The 20,305-nt window shown below is 43.4% G+C and overlaps 1 protein-coding gene across 1 annotated transcript in view; it reads right to left on the bottom strand.

Moving 5' to 3' along the window:
* Positions 1-4,281: 4,281 nt before the first annotated feature.
* The window catches only part of nos1 (nitric oxide synthase 1 (neuronal)), a 111,507-nt gene continuing 95,483 nt past the window's right edge, over positions 4,282-20,305 (bottom strand). Inside the window, exons 25-29 of the mRNA XM_041202639.1 lie at positions 19,499-19,620; positions 18,787-18,935; positions 12,275-12,469; positions 10,562-10,680; positions 4,282-7,612 (exon numbers count right to left, since the gene is read on the bottom strand). Coding sequence (XP_041058573.1) covers positions 7,597-7,612; positions 10,562-10,680; positions 12,275-12,469; positions 18,787-18,935; positions 19,499-19,620 — 601 coding nt within the window. The 3' untranslated portion in view covers positions 4,282-7,596. The remainder of the gene's footprint in view (positions 7,613-10,561; positions 10,681-12,274; positions 12,470-18,786; positions 18,936-19,498; positions 19,621-20,305) is intronic.

Below are 20,305 nucleotides of genomic sequence, written 5' to 3'. Positions count from 1 at the left end.
TATCAAAAACCTTCAACATTCAGAACATCTCTATCAAATCTCCCTTAGCCGCTCTCTGTAGAGAACAAGCTCAATTTCTATAGTCTCTTCATGTCACTGAAGTCTTTTCATCCCTACCACCATTCTAGTAAATTTCCATTGTATCTTCTCTAAGGCTTTCACAACCTCCTTCCTTATGCTGCCGTGCTCAGAATTGGACACAATACTCCACCTGTGGCCTAACCAGTGATTAAAACACAAGTTGGGCCAATTAACCTGTTTCCATGCTGTAAATTCTATGTTATTGGAGTGGTGGCCACTGCTAGGACTGCAGCTAGTCCCCAACAATAATCATCAATGGAACTGGATTAGAAGGTGAGTGGGGGGCAGTTTTGCTGCGGCCAGGCTGGCGGACCCTAGCGAAGTGTGACGTGGGGCCACAGTCAGAAGGGTGGGGGGAACACATGGATGTGGGTAGTACCATAGGGGAGCCTTCATTGGGCACAGGGTGTCTGAACTGGAGGAATTCCCCCCTTAGCCCACATGGTGTGGCCACCCCGGCCCCTGCTGGTAAGATATCAGCAGGAGCGAATGGATGCCCTTACATGGCCAATAATTGGCCACTTAAGGCCTCCATTGGCCCAAGGGCAGGTGGGCCAACCGATGCATGCCCCACCTCTGGTAAAATCCCAGTAGTGGTGGATAAACAAAGAGCACTATAGACCCACAATGCCACCTGATTTTATGCACCCTCACGCCAGCCAGATCCCAGAGGTGGGGGAAGGGCATAAAATTCCACCAATGGAAAAATAGAAAATTGCAGGAAATCAACTGTGGAAAACCATTAAAAAGGCAACAAAAACTACAAAATATTTATTGCAAAATAACAACTATGGAACAAATATATATATTTGAAATAAATAGTTACATTTAAACTGATAATAAATGTTTATGAAATCTAGTAAATAACATGGGTCTTCTTAGAGTAAAACTGAAAAATTCTGAGAAAGTTGAAAATGATATTAACTGACTGAGAAAGAGTGCAGAGGAAGATCACATTTTTGGGGGTGTGAATGACACCTATTTTTTCCACAACTGACTTTGAAACAGATGGTATCACAGGGTATGATGAACAAATAAGCCATGGTCTGGCAAATTAGCATTTTCATGTTTTCATTGAGTTTACTTTGAACTCTTGACAAATCATAGAGAAATTAATGTGCATGCAAATATCATGCAGACATACGAACAAAGAGCAGGAGTAGGTCGTTTGCCCCTCGAGCCTGCTCCGTCATTTCATAAGATCATGGATGATCTGCTAGTAACCTCAAATTTGCATCCCGTCTACCCCCAATAACCTATCACCCCTTGCTTACCTCCACCTCTGCCTTAAAAATATTCAAAGGATCTGCTTCTACTGTCTTTTCAGGATGAGAGTTCCAAAGACTCACAACCCTCTGAGAGAAAAAATTTCACCTCATCTCCATTTTAGATAGGCGATGCCTTATTTTTAAACAGTGACTCCTAGTTCTAGATTCTCCCACAAGAGGAAACATCCCCTCCACATCCACTCTGTCAGACCCCTCAGGACCTTAAAGCTTTCAATCAAGTCACCTCTTACTCTTCTAAACTCTTTGATTAAAACTTCATTTGAATGGTAGTTTGCAATTCCTTTTGCTTTACTCCAAAATATTTCCATGTTTCCTGCACCAATGTGCATTAGCTCACATGAACCTACAATAAATTCCGTCGGCTATTTAAAATATAGATCTGAATGTAAATACAATTTTGTCTGGAGGGAGCAATAGACTGGACAGCAAGCATCCTTATCCATGGTACAAGGTAAAATATTAGCCGCTAACTACCTGTAACTAGTTTGCATTCCTTTGGTACATGTAGTGAATTTTCAATCAACTTCACCTCTTCGGCCTCATTCATTTTTAATCATATATGCTGAAAAAGTGTGACTTTGGACAATAGGAGCTGAATCTGAAGATGCGAGGATGTGTATTGGAAATATTTGTACAGAACCTTGTCTCAGAAGATTAAATAGATGGGGTAGGGTCAATACAACCGCATAGATTGGATCTGATTTGGGTAAGGAGTGAGCTTGACAGGTCATTTTGTTCTCACTATACAGTTTTTATCATTATTTTTTATGTTACCCTTAATATTTGGAGCAACTCCAGCAACAGCTTGCATTTACATAACTGCGCAGGAGTGTTATCAGCTAAAGTTTGACATAGAGCCACATTAGGAGACAGTAGGGCAGTTAACCCAAAACTTGTTGAAAAATATATGTTTAAAAGAGCACCTGAAAGATGGGGAGAAAAAGATGGAGAGATGCATGGAGGGAATTCTAGAGCTTAGGGCCTAGAAAATTGAAGGCATGTCTGCCAGTGGAAGGGAGAAAGAAATTTAAAGTTTATACACATATGTCAAAGAATTACATGCATGAGGGCAAAATGGGACTGATTTTTCTCTAGTCAACATCTCATAACACAGGGTCTGCACCATGTGTCTCCCATTCCTGGGGCACATCCAGCATCTGAAACTAATTGGGGTATTAACTTATATGCAAATAGAACAAGAGTGACATCATAACTTCATTCACATTATTTTCTGAGCACTCTGCTGTCCAGCTCTCTGGAGAGAAGTCCATCAAAATTAGGTGTTAGCAGCTGAAGGGCTGCCTCTTCAGATAGGAGGATGTACAAAGGATCTATCAACCACCACTAACCTCAAGTTTAGTTCTTTTAATTCTTCCATGTAGCGAGACTGCATCGCAGCACTGGAGGTCAGCTCTTACTGGCATTAATCAGCATGCCATAAACTCACTTTGAATTTGCACTACCAATACACTGCTAATACATGACTTACTTCTTCCGGTTTGTGGTGAGTGCCAATTTCAAGGTTGTGGTTCTGCCCAGGATTCACTCAACATCTTTAGAATGCAGTGTTATGGACACAAGGGGTTTAATTTAGAACAGCCCTGATTTCTCCACTCAATGCCTGTCCATAAAGAAAGGTGTTTTTGATTTTTGATTTCCCCCTTTATAAGTGGTGGTGTAAGTTTCCCTAACCCTTCAGTTTGGAATGATCCAATCCTCTATTAATAATCCCATAGCAATCTTGATATAGGCTAAAATCAGAGGGTTAGTTTATTTCACACAAACTCAAAATGCTGAAAGGGGTTTGCAACATCCGCTCATTTTTGCACTCATATAATAAAAGACGGATAAGGCAAAGAAAGGGGTTCAGGGCAAAGACCACAGACAAAAAAAGAATTATGTCTAATGTGAGCCCAGAGTTCAGAATCAAAAAGTCCAATGTGTATTCCTTAGGAGGTTAGCAGGCTGAAACTGTTGCAGGTTAATCCACTTTTCCAGAGTGATGACTTCCATGATGGAAGAAAGCACATGGAGATGAATTTGTCTTGTAGTCACAGATACAGAAGTTCAAATGTTCCAGCAGAACACAGTGTCGATGAGGGCCAGGCAATTTAAACCAGGGCTTAGCTTTTTCTGTTGCTACCTGTTAGATGGTAAATGGTAGACAGAGACAGGCTGCTAGCCTGGAGCCCTGATCCTCTTCTGAAACTAAACAGCGACTGAAGATCGAACTCAAAAGCTGTATAATTAAAGCAATTCAAACAGCTCAAGTCTCGGTCCTGTGATAGGATGGTTTTGGGTCAGGTTAATCAGCCAACGAGGCCCCATTGTTAAAACTCATTTTGTTTTGTGCGGTAACTGTAGAACCATTTGTACAACATTGGAGATGAGCAGTCCCAATAGCTCTGCCTTTGCCCAGCGCTGGCAGGTGCAAATGCCTCACATACCAGCCCTTTTTGTTGGCTTGGCTGGAATGTTTATACAACCCAAGGATGTTACATTCCAGAAATTTGATGAGTAAGCCTTTGTCCATTTTTAAACTGCTCAGAAACTTCTAGAACTTCCAACATGTGGTCAGATGTTGCCATTTTAGTCCAGACATTTGAAAATTTCAAAAAAAAAGTTTATAAAGTAACCAGGATGATATACGTACATATTTTTCTTCCTGTCTTCTGATCATGACACACAGAAAATCAGAATTACAGCTGGTTTCAGGCAAGGTTAAGTTGGGCACTTGCCCAAATGGTTAATCCAAAGCTGGTTTTACATGTACATGCATATCTGTAAGCCTTGGATAATAAGGCCCTTATGATGTACATGTATCACATTAGTGATATAAAATACTTCCATTCCTGTGTGCTGCCTAAAGAAAGAGCCAAACCCAATATGGAATAATAAGTTTTGCATGAGCGGTGTTTATTGATATTTATTGAAAGCATATCATAGAACATGGTTGTGAAGTTATTCATAACAATTCCTGCATAGGTGAGTTATTGATCAAACCATATTCAAACCAAAAAAAAAATTTCTCAATGACATAATGTCAATAAAGCTTAAATCAATGCTTTACAATTACTTTAAATATCAGTTTTTGTTATTTGTTGAGCTGGTTACACTGAGTGTAAATGTATTATATATAATGCAAAATTGATTATGCAGAAAAAGGGTACATTCACAAAGTGCAGTTTTTGTGATCAGAAACAGTAAAAGATCCAGAATCATTTTAAATTATCTTAAATTACAAGAAAATGAACATCTCGGTCACATTGGCAAGACAAAAACATTTTGGAAAGTTACAGAAAAGCAATTTTTTAAAAATTTCACTGAAGCTCTAATGCCATGAAGCTCATCAGGTTATATAGTTATGCTGATATCATTCAATATAGCTCACCTCAGTACAGTACACACTTTAACATGCAATACCATTCTTAGCCATAATTCAATAGTCAGCTTAAAGTGCTTTAATTACCCATTTCTCCTAGAAATACATTATTTGGTGCTAATTAGGATATGTGATAGTTTCTTATGAAGACAGTGCCCTTTTAAAAAATACTATACTGCAGAACCTGCCACACTACCCACCCGAAAACATGTATGAAGGGAGATTAGAAGAGTTTAAGCTTTGTAATTTAGAAAGAAAGCAGTTAAGGGAGTGCCTTATCAAAATATTTTATGTTAACTGATACATCAAGAGAGGAGGACCAGTTGGAATTTCCTAAATGGTAATTGATGAAGCTAAATATAAAGCGATATCAGGAGGCTTTCTTTGTTCAAAAATGCTTTTGGAACAAGCATATCAGAATCAAAAATATTGGATTTGTTCAAAATATGGATCAGCAATTCAGGGTACTAGAAGATGAATTATGATGATTGAATAGGCCTTCTCTCAGCCCTGACACTTTTTAAAAACATCTTGCTAAAATTGCTTCCTGCCTTTATTTTCATCACAATACACCATCGAAAAACCTTTACACTATATATATTACCAGATGACATTACAATAGAAAGAAAACCCTGTTAAAGAACTGTCCTTATCTAACATGTTACAATTTAAACCAATGCCTCAAATGAAATGAAGACAGTTATCATGTCTCAGGTTTCAAATAAATCATTCACGTTGTTCAAAATGCAATTGGATGCTAGGATGGGAGAGGGAATACAGCTGGTTTCAGGTGATTGATTCATTGGCCACTTGTGATTTAAGTTCTCACATGTAACCTCTGTGTAATTCCCATAGATTATTCTGTATGTATTGCCATAATAGGTCTGTGTTATGCTATGTTCTTGGGACATTCTTTCCCATGTCACTCTATGCAAATTAATTAGATCACAGGCAATGTCTGTTCATTGTTGTCTAACAATCTCAGGAACATTGAAACTGCTAAAAAAAAATTGCATCATAAAATATCATGGATTGGAGATAATAAACCAACTTTGTTGTTGTGATACCACTAAGGCCCCTTCATATATATTGTCCAGTAACATCCTGCAGACTGTATGTTATCCTATGAATGGCAGGTTGCTTAACGCAATCATTTTATAGTTCCCTGTCAGAATCGATTTCACTAAAAGTCATTGGCTATTTGCTTCTACTATTGTTTAAAATAAAGTCTAAAATAAACTGACCAATGCAGTCCGTAGGTGAATGTAAAATAATGAGAAAAGAAGGACAGAAAGCTTGAATTTCCTTTAGCATCGACTGGTTATTGATCACATCATGTTCACACAAAAAAAACCTGAATTAATTGAGGCCACAAAGTTGATAAAATACCCCCATTTTCTTTTTCACCAGACATTTTGAGACAATGCATATTAATGGACCAATTAATCTAACTAAGTCATTTTGATTTGGAGTAGGATTTCACCAATTCTTCAATTTAGCATGATAGTGTTTAGCATTAAAAGGTATCATAAGACAACCCTCTTTGCAACTGTCATGAAGTATATTTTTTATTTTTATTTAAAGGGTTGTAATAACATGATCATTCTTTGAAAAAAATTTTTTCGATGTCCATGTGTATACTTACACACAATTGAGAGATATGGTGGATAAAAGGTTTTTGTCATTGAATGGCTGCGATTGATTGAAAGTTTTATTAGAACATAAAAGGAGAAATATATTTCAAAGGGAATGTTGAATGACTGGTTTTTTTTGGGTTCCCAACTCAGAACTAATGCCCATCCCCATGGCTCACAACTCCTCTGAGATATCATGGATCAGGTATACTAACAGAGTGGGCCCAGCTCAATCAAAATTGTGGGGGAGGTGGGGGGGAACGGGAAGGCAGGAGGTGGGGTTGAAATTCCCAGTCCTTCAATGGAATTGGCAAGGGTGGGAGAGCTGCATGCGGGCTGGCTATCTGTAACCTTATCTTGTGCTGGCAAAAATTGCCAGGAACAGGAACGGGCAGGAATCCCAGTCTTGGGAGCCACTGGACTCAGCCCAACTCCATGAAAATCCAGGCCTCCGGCTGAGAATGTAACTTGTTTATTAATGGAGCTGCTGGAGAGTGCCATTGAGGCCATTATGCTGTACCAGCAGTCCACCTGGTACCCAGCCCTCATGAATAAGTGATTGCATGTTGCTACATTCTTAAAGAGATCTTATTTAACCATCATCCACTTGCCACATAATCTGGGAATTATCACATTTTACACCTTCAAAGCATGCAAACATCAGGACTGTACTTTCACAAAGAAGAAACACATAATTGTTTGATATGCTTTTTTGCTAACTTTGTAAGAGACACACAAAGCAAGTTAGCGGACTGCATCTATCACTCATTCTTCAAAAAATCAAGGAGTTAACTCCTGTTGATCTTTAAAATATATCTTTACCAAAGAAATACATTGGTGTTTTAAAATGAAGCCTGTGTATGCTGAACTCTTAATATTTTATAAAGGAAGTGATAAAGTTGCTTTTATTTCATGCAACAATTTTTTTGTCATTGAACAGCTGAAAAAAAAAGTTTCTCGTTTGCTTAGAGCAGATGTTGCAGTTACTTAAAAGCAACACATTGGCAAAAAATTGACACAACAATAGCTGCACCATGTAACAAATTACAGAACAATCTCCCTTGTGTAAAAATATAAAAAGATTAAGTAGGCTCTCTCTATATCCTGTCAACATCTGCTCTCCTGTGGACTCTGATGCTCAATGAAGTCTTCAAGATTGAACTAAACTTCTTCCAAATCAAGGATTTCATTGTCAAGTGAACCTTCTCAATCAAGCACAGAATACTCTGAAAAAGACGAGAGGAACAAGGGGAAACTGTAGCATTAGTAAGACTAGAGGAATGACTTTGTGCATTTAATCTAACTACAAGATGTTTAGTGCACCATTTAGTGTATATGGTTGTCATGTTACATACTTTTCACAGCGTTCACTGATCCTTTCAACATTGATTCTTCTAAATATAACTCATAGGTCTGAATTCTGGCTTCTGGGTGCGCCCAAGGTTGACACGGCCAGAAGCAGATGTAAAACCTGCTCCTGGCCGAGATCGCACTGTGAATTCAATCTTACAGTCTGTGTGTATGCCAACTGGCACTGAAGCCTGCCCTGCCAAGACTGGGATGTCAGCACGAGTGGCCTCAGTGCCTTGCAGGGTACGATGTGCCACATTGACACGGCCTGCCTGATGCCCAGGTGGTCGGGGGGTGGGGTGGGTGGAATCACGAAAGGACCTTTAGGGAGACGGAGCAATAATGAGGCTTTCTATCTTTCCCTGTCAGGAGAAGAGCAGTCATAACACTGTGGAATGCCGCAGAACGGGTGGAGGACTACCAAAGCACAAAATGCACTGGAGGTGCACTGGAGCTGAATGCTACCGGCCAGCTCACTCCATCAGTCGCGGTGAGGTGGGGGTCACAGATGAAGGTAAGAGTGCAGGTGACAGATGTGTGTGTGGATGGTACTGGAAATATAACAGGCTCCTCTCATCAGAAACTGAACTATGGTAGCCAGAGAGCCCAATGAAGCTCCAATGCAGATGCTGCCATGCAGCAGTTCTCCACTGCCTCCTGAGCCCACCTAGCATGCATAGTGACTTTGATGATTGAATGTACTGACCTTTTCCCTTCCTCCCACAGAGGCACCATCTGCAGGAGCCACCAGCAACCCCGAGGACCCCCCATTGAGCTCAGAGGAAGACATCACACCTACACCAGTATCACACTGTCTCTCTGAACCAGGCACCAGCACAGATACTCACACATTGGCGGGCATTATTTCATTGGCCCCGCAGGTAATGCACAGTGGTGTGGGCACATCACACTCGCATGAGGAGCTGGCAGAGGCAGAGAGGTCCCAGGGGGCGGACAGTGGGAGCACAGCTGGAGACCAGGACTCTGCTGTGCCTGAGGCAGATGATGAGCCTCTGGAGCCATCCATCAGATAGTAGATGCTGGATGTCCAGATGGACGGGGAGAGCTGGCACAGATCCATGAGGGTCTGTGTGCCATGGTCTCCATCATGGAGGACTCCATGTGGAGCATGATTTTTGCATTGACCCTTAACACTGAGCACACAGCCTCCTCCATGGAGAGAGTGGCAGACCTCATGAGCTCACTGCCAGTGAGACAGATTGATGAGGCACCATGTCTCTCTGTTGGGTGCCCTCCATCAATGGTGAGCAGGAAAGTGCAAACAAACTTCACGCTGGTGGACGAGCTGCCTGTCGTCTGTGTGCGTTCCTCTCAGGGTGCTCCAGACAAGGGCACCAGATCCTCCGCCCCTCTGCCAGTGTCCACAGCATCTGATGATGCCTCAACATGGGGCTGGACACACCCTCCCAGGCGGAGCCTGCTCAGGATCCAGCGGCCAGAGGATGACTGCCAAGTCACCAGGGTCACCAGGACAGCAGAGTCAGCAGGCTGCTTCCAAAGCCACTAGCAATACTCAGAGGAACCTTCCAGGGAAGATGAAGATCTGAGATGCTGAAAGGCAGGCTTGACAATCGAACGAGATGCAAAGAAACTCTGGGACAACTCTGTACTCACACAGCAATGAAATGGTAATGACAGGGAAAGTGCTGCTGCTCTGGGACCTTTCATCCCGCTCCTGGACGAAGAAATGATGAAAACGTGATATCCGCCCACCCCTTTTACCCGAGTGATGAGCTAAAATTCGCACGGGCAACGTAAAATGGCGGTCAATAGGCTTTTTAATGACCTTTAATTGGCCCTTTAATTGTTGGTGGATGTGGCTCCGATTCACGTGCGCCGGCCGAATTCAACATTGCATGTGTGTGCGATGACGTCGGGATGCACGCACAGTGTTGTTTCGTACAACTTTAGGTACATTCAGGTCTGCCGCACGCCCGACCTTGGAATGCAGAATTAAGGCCATAATTTTCTTTAGATGTCTAGTGACAGACATTATAAAGTAGGAGATATAACTTGAGTATTCTACACTGATGAGGTGCTAGGAATTAAATGTGTTATTTTTGATCTTGGCAATGAAATGCTGTTGGAGTCCTTTATGCTATTTACACGATGAATGTTGGGAATGACCATTGATGCTGATTATTTCTTCTAAGTGTAATACTTTGGGGGGGAGCGGGGGTGGGGGGGGGGTGGGGGGAGGTGGTTTAACTAGCTGACTAGGGGCACAAAATGTGTGCTGTAAATCAAATAGAACCGCATTCCAGGAACCGCCCACTTCACAGTCTACCCCTTAGTCTCCGTTCACACACTCTGAACATGCAATCAAGCAATGATTTTATGATATTATGTCCATTGAGTACACAAGTACAAATAGGAGATTTGACATTAGAATAAGCAATTCTGATTCTGGTGCCTGATGGATTAGAAACTGTCTGCAGCATTTGTCCATCCGTTACTAACTTTGAAGTCACTATTATATCAAGCTCAACCACCATCAATCATTATTTTGCATTTGGGCTTAACATCTACCCCATATTATACTTTATGGCCTTAGGAATCTATTTAAATATTACTCTCATCAGCTTTATTTTTTTTTACTTCCATGTTGTATACTCTTCATTTATGTATTTTAATAATCTGAACTTGATTTCCTTTCAAAGGATGGTTAAATACATTTTTAACTTAAAACCAGCTCCTGGATGTTTTAAACTGCAATGCTGAATATCCCAAGAGATTCTACGATCAACTCAACTTATTTGTCCTGTATTTTCAGCAATTTCTTACATCTTTATTGGCATACTTACTCATCTGAATCTTTCTTGCTTTCTTCAATAAACGCAATGGATTCAGATCGAAGGCGGTTTGTAACTTCATACGTACGGAGAGTAACACCAAATATGTCTTCATGATAACGATTTTCATCCTAAATTATTAAAGAAGGCATTGGTAACGTATACACCCAGCCAGAGGTTCTGACTCAAGGGGGAAAAAATCGTCACATTAATACATCATATTATTAAAAAAAAATTTCACTGTTATGATTTAATATTCATGATCATAAAACATAAAGCAAAAAGTGCATTCTTGTTAATGAGCCCTCTTACTTCTATGATTATTTTGTTATTTTGTACTACATTTGGGCCCATGACGTCTGAAACATGTTTTCAGTTTTGAATTGTACGTGTAACGTTAGAATATATGATGTCTTTGCTGATCATAAATCTCTAAATATAAATAATAATCTGGGAAAGAAATTTAATTAGTTTGTACAAATCTATCTAAGAAGTTAAACGTGAGGTCTGCCAGCTATCAATCCCTGAGTTGGATTAAGATTCTTGCCAGGATATCACAGCCCCGCCGTGGTGTCTCTCCCCCGGTAGGTGCGGTGAGCCATTTAAATCTCCATTCAGTTTGGCGGGACCGTAATATCCTGCCGGGCAGGAGGGGCCATAAAATCCTGGCCTCTATGTTATAGGCTGGAAATTTCCGGCCCCGCTACAGCGGATGTGGTGAGCCAGCCAAAAATCCATTTGACATCGGCGGCACCGCTGAATCCTGCCGGCAGGCAGGACCGGAAGATCCTGCCTATTGCCTTCGTTTACCATCATTGTTTAAGACTCATTTTGATCTCAGTCGTCAATTTGGATCAAAACCTGGATTAGAAGGGAGAGTATTGTGATTTATAGTGGCCCAACCATTTCTGGAAATGCAAAGTTTAAAAAATCTTTAGGAACAATTTACTACCCGCTGGAGTGAGATTCCACAGTTTCAATTGTTCCCTTTCTCAGCTGGACAGCTTGAGTTTCATGTCAGGACCATACATTAAATTATTGACAGAGTTCTTATGACGTAAAGTATCAGCCCTAAACATCTGTGATCAGATCCATTCATTTACAGTGTTAATCCAGCAAATTCATGGGAAGGTTGATGGCAAGGTCTCATTTTTATGAATGATCCAGCCCTTTGCGGTGATTCACAATTCATGATATGCCTCTTCCTTGCCACAAGTTGCTGTTTTCCTTTGTACATTAATAATGGTGTACGTATTAAACTTTCCGCTACTTTCCCAGCAATTTCTGGACCATTGTGTTAAAGACTGTCCATGGCAGCAGAAGGGTAGTGTGTTCCTTTGAACCATTTTTAGGACATTACCACTCAATTTCTGCCAAAAGGGAGAACGCAAAATGTACCCCAATATGTCCAAAAGTCAGCTAAATACACCCGACTGAAATATACTTATTCAGTGCTCGAAAATATCAACTTCTCATATAAAGTGCTTTGTATTCATTTTGTTTCTCAAGTTTTCAGGTCCGGGGTTTTTCCATTCTAGCAATTCTGCATTATTTGTAATGAACCATTTAATGTTGTGACTACACCTGAAACTGAGCTAGAAACATAAACATGGATTGATTATATTATTGTTATATTATGTACATTTTAAGAGTAATTCATTAGATTTGAAACATTTTAAGCTTTCCTGAGTACAGGTCTGTGAGTGGCACTATCTAAATGCTTACCCTTAGCTTGCTGATGAAAACCCCGGCATCTTCTAATGATATCTTCCCATGCTGTTTGAAGATGTGCTGAATGGTCTTCAGCACATCGCCTGCCATAGTAACATCTCCACAAACATATAGGTGTCCACCTTGCTCTTGTAGCAGTTTGAATATTTGGTCAGAAAGCTGTTCACGTAAAACATCTTGCACGTATTTCTGAAACCAGAGAGATACTTCAGTGTGTTGATTGCCAATAAATTATAGTTTGAAATATCAAGTTTGGAACAGCGTTAAATGAACCTCAAAGTGTTTGGAAACCCTTGTCAATGGTGATTTCATACACAGAATGGCCTTATGTCATTTGCTTAATTGGTTGTATCTCAGTGAAAGAATATATTTCAAAAGTTTATTTAAAATGCTCTAAAATAAACGTTATTGTCCCAAAGTTTATTTAAAATGCTCTAAAATAAACCTTATTGTCCCAAAGTTTATTTAAAATGCTCTAAAATAAACCTCATTGTCCCAAAGCTTCCACGGCAGCGAAATCACATTTGCTGAATTGCAAGTTTTCCCAATGGCCAACACAGATGCTCAATGGGGAATTTGGAGTTCTTGTCTGTTCCACAAACTCAATCTTGCCAGAAATCCCCTAGAGATGAGGATTGTAATAAAATTTGTATTTTGAAAGGCAAATAGACAGGGCGGAAATCGTCCTAGATTTGCACAAAGTGCAGTAGCAGGCGAGGTAAATGACATTTAACGCGCTGGCCACAATGGCAGATTTTCACGCCGTATTGTCCCAAAACCCACCGCATTAATTATACATTCCTAGGAAACATGCCGCTTTCATGGTGGGCGGGCTCTCATTCGACCACCACTCCATCACCTCGCTGCTTCAGCACGCCGGGTGCCATATTTAAAGACCAGCCACATGCACACCTCTCAGTGCTTCCAGCCCATGACTGCTGCACAGAAGACAGGATAGCCCCAAAAGGCAAAAAGGCTGCAGCCCCCGGGTTTGGTGACATCTACCTCGAGCACCTTTTGGACGCTGTGGAGGACCGCCATGATGTCCATTCCTCCTGCTCTGGCCGTAGGAGGGGCAGCGGCATCACCTATCCAGCTTGGGAGGGGGTGGCAGTGGTGGTCAGTGCCAATGCCCTGCCAAAGAGGACAGCCACCCAGTGCAGAAAAAGGATTAATGATCTCCTCCATTCTGCCAGGGTAAGTCACTCTTCTCATCATTCTCAACTCACACATTCACAAACCCATCACACATCCACGGGGCTGTCACTCACTGCCAGTTCAAGGCACATCGCCATACACTCTCTCACACACACCTTCATAGTCCTCATCCTGTCCATGGGACCACTCACCACCCACATATGCCAGGAATACCTGTCATCTGGTCTGGCAGGCAAACGCTTACGCTCTCTCCATTTCCATTCAAGCAGGACAAGCTGGCACACAACAATGGGAGAGGTCGCAGACCAGCAGAGCAATGCCTGACATCAAGGTCCTCACAGACTTTGAAAATAGAATCATCCATCTGGCTGGTGAATATCTGGACCATTCCTGCGCTGACGATGAGGCTGGCAGTGCTCTACCAAGTGAGGATCCAACAGTGGAACATCCATCAGACAACCATGCTGTGAGTGATGTGTCCTGTTTCACAGGCCAGTGCCATGCACTAATTATCTCTCCTAGCTTTTGCAGGCACATCTACCAAATGGAGTCCATGACCCAGGGCCTCCAATCAAGCCCAGAGGGAAGCTCAGAAGAGGAGTCCACTGAAACCCTCCCTGAAATCCCATCACAGCACTCACCCACACCCTTCACCAATGTCAAGACACACACTTGGGTTGAACCTAGCTTTAGTGTAGCCTCAGGATCACAATCTGGTGAGAACAGCACACTTTCTGATCCATAGCAGGCAGTGGCAGGGACTTCCCAGATGTCCAGCACTCAGAGGATTGCTGAAGGCCAGAACGTCGCTGAGTCCGAGTCAGATGATGAGCCTCTGGACTCGGTCATATCACAGTTACTGGAGCTGCAAAGGCAAGCTCGGGAACATCAAGAAAGGATGTCCGCTGCACTCCTCAGATTGCACGGCACAATGGAGGAGACTGTCTGCCTTCAGGCTGGGGGTATAGCACATCACACTTAGGTGAACACTGGTAGGATGGTGGCCGCCATGGAGACCTTGGTCCAGGACGTTGTCCCTGCACTGCTGTTTAGGCTGAACTCCATTGCCGAAGCCATAGTTGGCTTCCAACAGTGTGTTCACGAGAGGGGTGCAGGGCAGCCCAATCTTACTTCAGCTACCCCTCCTCCTCAAGGATTCAGTCAGAGGCACTATGGCAACAATAGGGAGGGGGATCAGCAGGTGCACCCCCCAGGGCCATCCACCCAGATGACTCCGGGAATATCCGGCCCATCCAAATCCCCTTTTCCTGTGACCTCAGCAGCTGCAGCTCCATAAGCCAAGGGGGGTGCAGGACCCAGAAAGCAAGCCAGGGCCCTCCAGGACTCAGCCTTCCAGAGGGTGCCTGCTAAGGTCATCATAGACAGGGCATAGCAGTCAGCAGGCTGACTCTACCTCCTCTGTGGATGTCCGGGGAGCATCAAGATGTAGCGGTAGGGTTAGGAAAGTTAGGAAAATGTAGTTGCACAGCCAGGGCACAGGTGTTACCCACTTGTACACAATGTTCACTATTGTAAATAAACTCCCAAAAATGTCTCTCTGCCTATGGCTCCTTGTTCTGATAAGCAGTATTTGTATCACACAGATGTGAAACCTTTCTGCACAAGATAAAGGCAGGTGTCTCAGTCCGGGGCCTCTTCCCTATGCTCTGTGCTGCTTTCAGACCAAAGTGATGGTCCAGCCTCACACTCTCAGTGCACATTACTGATGCCTGCACCTCATTGTTGCCAGAATGTAGTGGGCAGGCATCACAGAGTTCCATCATTCTCTCTGTGTGCTCTCAGCACCTTTAAGGAGGGGCTGGCCCCCATCCCTTCAGCATCTGTGACCACTGACACTGTGCTTCTGAAGGGCTCAGGTGCTGAAGGCAGACAAAGGATCAGATGCTTCTGAAGTTTCATGGCTATGTCCCCATGATATGACCCTGATCACAGAGAGCAAGTGTGCTGCCCTCAGCCAGACATGAGTCAGACATTCTCAGAGGCTATGTGAAGATCAATGGAGTGTCCTCACTGTACGTCGTCATCATCCTACTGCAATCAAGCGACTATTAGGGCCTCCGCTGTGTATCTATGACAGGAATATTACCACAGAGGGTGTGTGCACTGCCATAAGCCACACTGGAATCAATCATTCATTGCTGCAATGTGAGAATCTATGGTGTCTACCCACTGTATGTTGTCATCATCCTCCACAAATCTATCAACCATGAGGACCTCCTGAGAGTGCCTGCCTTGTCTGATCAGTGCAAGGGCCTCATCGCCATCATCATCGCCTTCAAGGACTTCCTCACCCTCGCCGTTAACGTCCTCCTTGTTGGAGGAGACTTCCACTCCTGCCTCTCCTCCTCAGCCGGTTCCTCTCCCAGTTGCAGCGCCAGGTTGTAAAAGGTGCAGCAGACAATGACGCATGACACCCTCTGCGGATTATATTTCAGGGTCTCCACCAGCCTGGTCCAGGCACTGGAACCTCATTTTCTGTATCCCAATGGTTTGGTTCAACAAATTGCGAGTTGCAGCATGAGCCTTGTTATACATTTTCTCTGCTGCAGTCTGAGGCCGCTGCACGGGTGTCATCAACCACGGCCTCTGCCTCCTCGGAGCCAACCCTGCAGCCTCTGTAGACCCTGGAAGACATTAAGGATCCATGACTGACTGGGAATGTAGGAGTTGTGGACAGTCCCTGGGAACCGTGCACAGACCTGCAGGATGCATTTGTGGTTGTCGCACATCAGCTGCATATTCAGCGAACGGAAGCCCTTGCGGTTGACAGAGTTGACCACTTGTTGCAATGAAAATCTAAGCATCACATGATTGCAGTCAATGGCACCTTGGGAAACCCAAGATCTGGGTAAATCCAATTGCTCTTGAATCCTGGATCTCCTGGTCCCAGGCGAAATGTGCAAAGTTGTGTGGCCTCATGAAGATGGCATCTCATGACTGCATTTTGGGTACAGGCTTGTGATATCCCACAGAGGTCACCTGTGGAGCTCTGAAAGGAACCACTGGCGTAAAAATTGAGTGCCATGGTCACTTTCACTGCCATTGGCAGCAGATGCCCTCCATGTCCCCATGGCATCAAATCTGCAGTAGCTGGCAGATGTGACCAATCAGTTTCCCAGACACGTGCAGTCTTTGGTGACACTGGTTGTCAGCCATCTTCAGGAAGAAAAAGTGGTGTCTATGGACCCTGGATACAGCTAGGCGCTGACCAATGACAGCTCGCTGTGGCTCTTCAGCGGTGTGTGTGGGAGCACACTTCTTCCTGAAGATGCTGCTCCTCCTTCTGTACAGCCAGGCACCTCCGTTGCTCTGTTATCTCTGCTCTCTGTATGCCACGAGGCATACAGCTAGTTCACCAGGCTCCATGTTCTTGATGTAGTCCTCCTGCAGGATGATGCTGTGACGGAGATCTGAGTGTCACATGAGTGCAGTTGAGGGCACCCTGGGCCTGTGGGAAACCTGATACCTGGGCAAATCCAATCACTCTTGCATCCTGGGACGAAATGCACAAAGTTGTGTGCCCTCCTGAAGATGGCATCTGTGAACTCATGGATGCGTTTGTGGGTGGAGGCTTGTGGTATCTCACAGATGTCACCATGAAAGAAGCCACTGGTTTAAAAATTGAGCGTCATGGTCACTTACATGGCCATGGGCAATGGGTGCCCTCCATGTCCCAGTGACGCCAAATCTGCAGCAGCTGGCAGATGTGACCGACCAGTTCCCTACACATGCGCAGCTGTCGGCAACACTGGTTCTCCGTCATCTGCAAGAATGAAAGGCGGCATCTATAGACCCTCGGTCCAGCTAGGCGCCAGTCAACAATGGCTCGCTGTGGCTCTTCAGCAGCATGTGCAGGAGCCCCAGCTGCCCCTTCTTCCTGAAGCTGCTGCTCCTCCCTCTGCACAGCCATTCAACTCTGTCACTCTCCTGTCCATCATGTCTGCGCTCTGTACGCCAAGAGGCATACAGCTAGGTCACCAGGCTCTATACTCCTGAAGTACTCCTCCCGCAGGATGAAAGAAAAAGACACATGGGTTAGCTCGGGTATACTAAGAACCCTCTTGGCTAAATCTGAAGGTCCCTGAATGCATCGTGGGGAGTGCTGACCACCACTTGGATGGCCAGAGTTTAGTACGCTGCATGGCTGCCTGAAACCCCAAATACCTCCACCCCATTCCACCTGACCGATTGGTGATAGCTTTGACCATTGGACTGCATGCTGTGCTCTCAGCTCAGGGGCAGGCATTCTCTTAACCCACACTGCAAGGCTGCACTGTTAGCTTGAACTATGGGGGAGACTGGTCTAGATTGGGATGATGACATTGCAAGGGGCTGCAATGACTGCTCCATTGCCAGCTTTAGCAAGGGGATTGTACAACGTGTGCTGTTATCCAACAGTTCTGCAGTTTACTAAAGTGCACATTAGTTTGCAGTCTGTGCCCGAGGGATGAAAAGCTCTGGAGCACTTGGTGACACTTTGATGCCTCTGCGTTGCTTGAGTGGGCAGATAAGCTATGGGCCTGACTCCACACATGTCAATGAGGCTGCGTCTGAACTGCCTCAGCTGCAGAGGAATGATCACTTTATACAAGGCTTCCCTAATGCATGGCCACTTTTCTCCCCACCATCCCGGTACATGCTTGTGCCTTACCGTCAACCACAGAGCAGCCATTGCCCCCACACCCAATTCTCCTCAACTACAGGGCAGCCCTTGCCAACACCCCCCCCCAACGTGCCTCAACCTTGAAGTCCAACAGGCAACCCAGGCAAGCACTGCGCAATGTTACTGTGTCCTCACTTCCGAATTCCCCTCAAAATGCAGCCTGCCTTATATATGCTGCTATGAAACACGTCGGCCTGGTGGGAGGATGATCCAGCGTGGGTGGGGGAGTTGATTCTGACAGGCTGGCCTTATAATGATATGCAGATGTATTATAATGAGGTTTCCAACATCCGATGGTGGGAAACGCGACCTGCCATTGTCGGGCTGAGCAGATGATCGCAATCTGGTTTCATGCCGTCGTGAAACCGATTTCTGGCCTTCTCAGCATATTGTCCGTTCACGCTGCAGAGCACGCCCGACGCTGGCGAGCACAGAAGATTCCGCCCTGAGTATTTTGATTAACAAGGATTTTCTATTTCATGCATTATAAATTTCCAATGTCCTCAATCCCTATTAATATACTTTAAATGGCTTTTATATATACGCTGATAGGTATAATTCCTAAAAATTAAGAATAACAAAAATGTAATTGAATAAGATATTTTCACATAAATAAAGTACATACAAGCCAACACAAAAACAGAATTATAGGTTGTCTAAATACCTTTGGTTTTGTTGGTTCCCGGGAGTAAGCTGTATAGAGTTCCTTAAATACACCTTTACTTTTTACTTGAATGGTCTCCTCTCTATAGATGTGGTCAATTTTTGATTGACGACAGCCAAACACAAGTGTCATGGGACACGATTTTACACCTAAAATATAGAAGTGGTGTCACAGACTTTCATGAGGTAATGTTATTAAAGTTAAATAAGACATAAGGGGGAGCAAGTTTTCTGCAGTACTTGACTTCAATGGAAAATACATTTGGGTAGGGCATGAAGCAGACGGCGATTTGCTTGGATTCATTTTGTGTCACAAGTAAATTTCATCCTCTATGTTTCAAATCATTCAAAGAAAAAATGCCATTGCCACTGATGGTCATGAAGGCGGTTTAGGTACTGGACAGAATGAAGCAAAGGTTGTGAACACTGAGGACATAGCGTCCGTCAAATTTGCAACGGGACAGAATTGACTGATATTTGGAGGAGATTATTGACATGAAGAGGAAAGGAGGGTTTCTAAGGACTGTGTTCTTTCTCATTCTCTTTTCCGCCTTCATTTTAATGACCTCATTCAGTTAGCAGTCCTAGGCAATATATGTCTGAAGTTTTTTTTTGAAATGTAACAGTCATGCTTAGTCCCGTAGGTTGAACCGCTCTGGAACTACTGGTGTGCTTTAAGCTCCTCTTTTTATTGTCTTTTTTTGATGACCTACCTTTATGCCCAATATCATACAGACGCTGCTGCCAGAAGCTTCTGAAGGGAGCAATTCCAGTTCCCGGTCCAATTAAAATGCACGGAATCATTGGATCTTTAGGCAGCCTGAAAGAAGGTGCTCTGTATCCAAGTACATAAAATAAATTAAAACAGGTCTCTGTCATTGGGTACTATGATTGCTATTGTTTGATTACTAAATGAACTTTTGATAAATGACTTAAAATTTGTAATGCTGCACTTCTATTGTTTTGGTTATTTCAAGATTAGTCCTCAAAGCTAACAGTATAGATCACAAGCTAGAGCTGTAGAATATTCTATTGTAAATACAACTGCTGCTCCCTTCAAATTCTTGAAGTTTTAGTAATTGTAGAAATGCTGGTGGTTAGCTTCTTGTTATACTTGTACAGTTACAATGAGAGAAAATCAGATTAAATGCCATAACCAAGTGTCCAAGGAAACAGCATGAGTAGGGTACAGGGAGGGAGTTGTTTGCTTGCTCTTAGCCCTGTGAGTTACTTGGCCCAGTGAGACTGAATTTAGTGAATTGCAGAGGGACAACCAGAATAGTTATGTATCCTCGAAAATACATAAAACAATAATTTCCTTTGGCAGTGTGTGCAGATTAAGCAACTCTATAAAAATGTGTGCATAAAGATTTATTAGTTTCATGCTAAAATGAAAGTTCAGTAATGTCCTCAAAATGTCACTAAATGGCCATCTTTTGTCTTTACGAAAGCCCCACACTGGACTTGCAGCTAGATTTGTACTGAATTGGCCCATAACTTTTGTTCCCCTAGTGGGCGGG

This window comes from Carcharodon carcharias, chromosome 13 (genome assembly GCF_017639515.1).
Source record: "Carcharodon carcharias isolate sCarCar2 chromosome 13, sCarCar2.pri, whole genome shotgun sequence".
Classification (NCBI taxonomy): domain Eukaryota; kingdom Metazoa; phylum Chordata; class Chondrichthyes; order Lamniformes; family Lamnidae; genus Carcharodon; species Carcharodon carcharias.
Note: the sequence above shows the minus strand (reverse complement) of the source record. Positions and strands in the feature narration are given on the sequence as shown.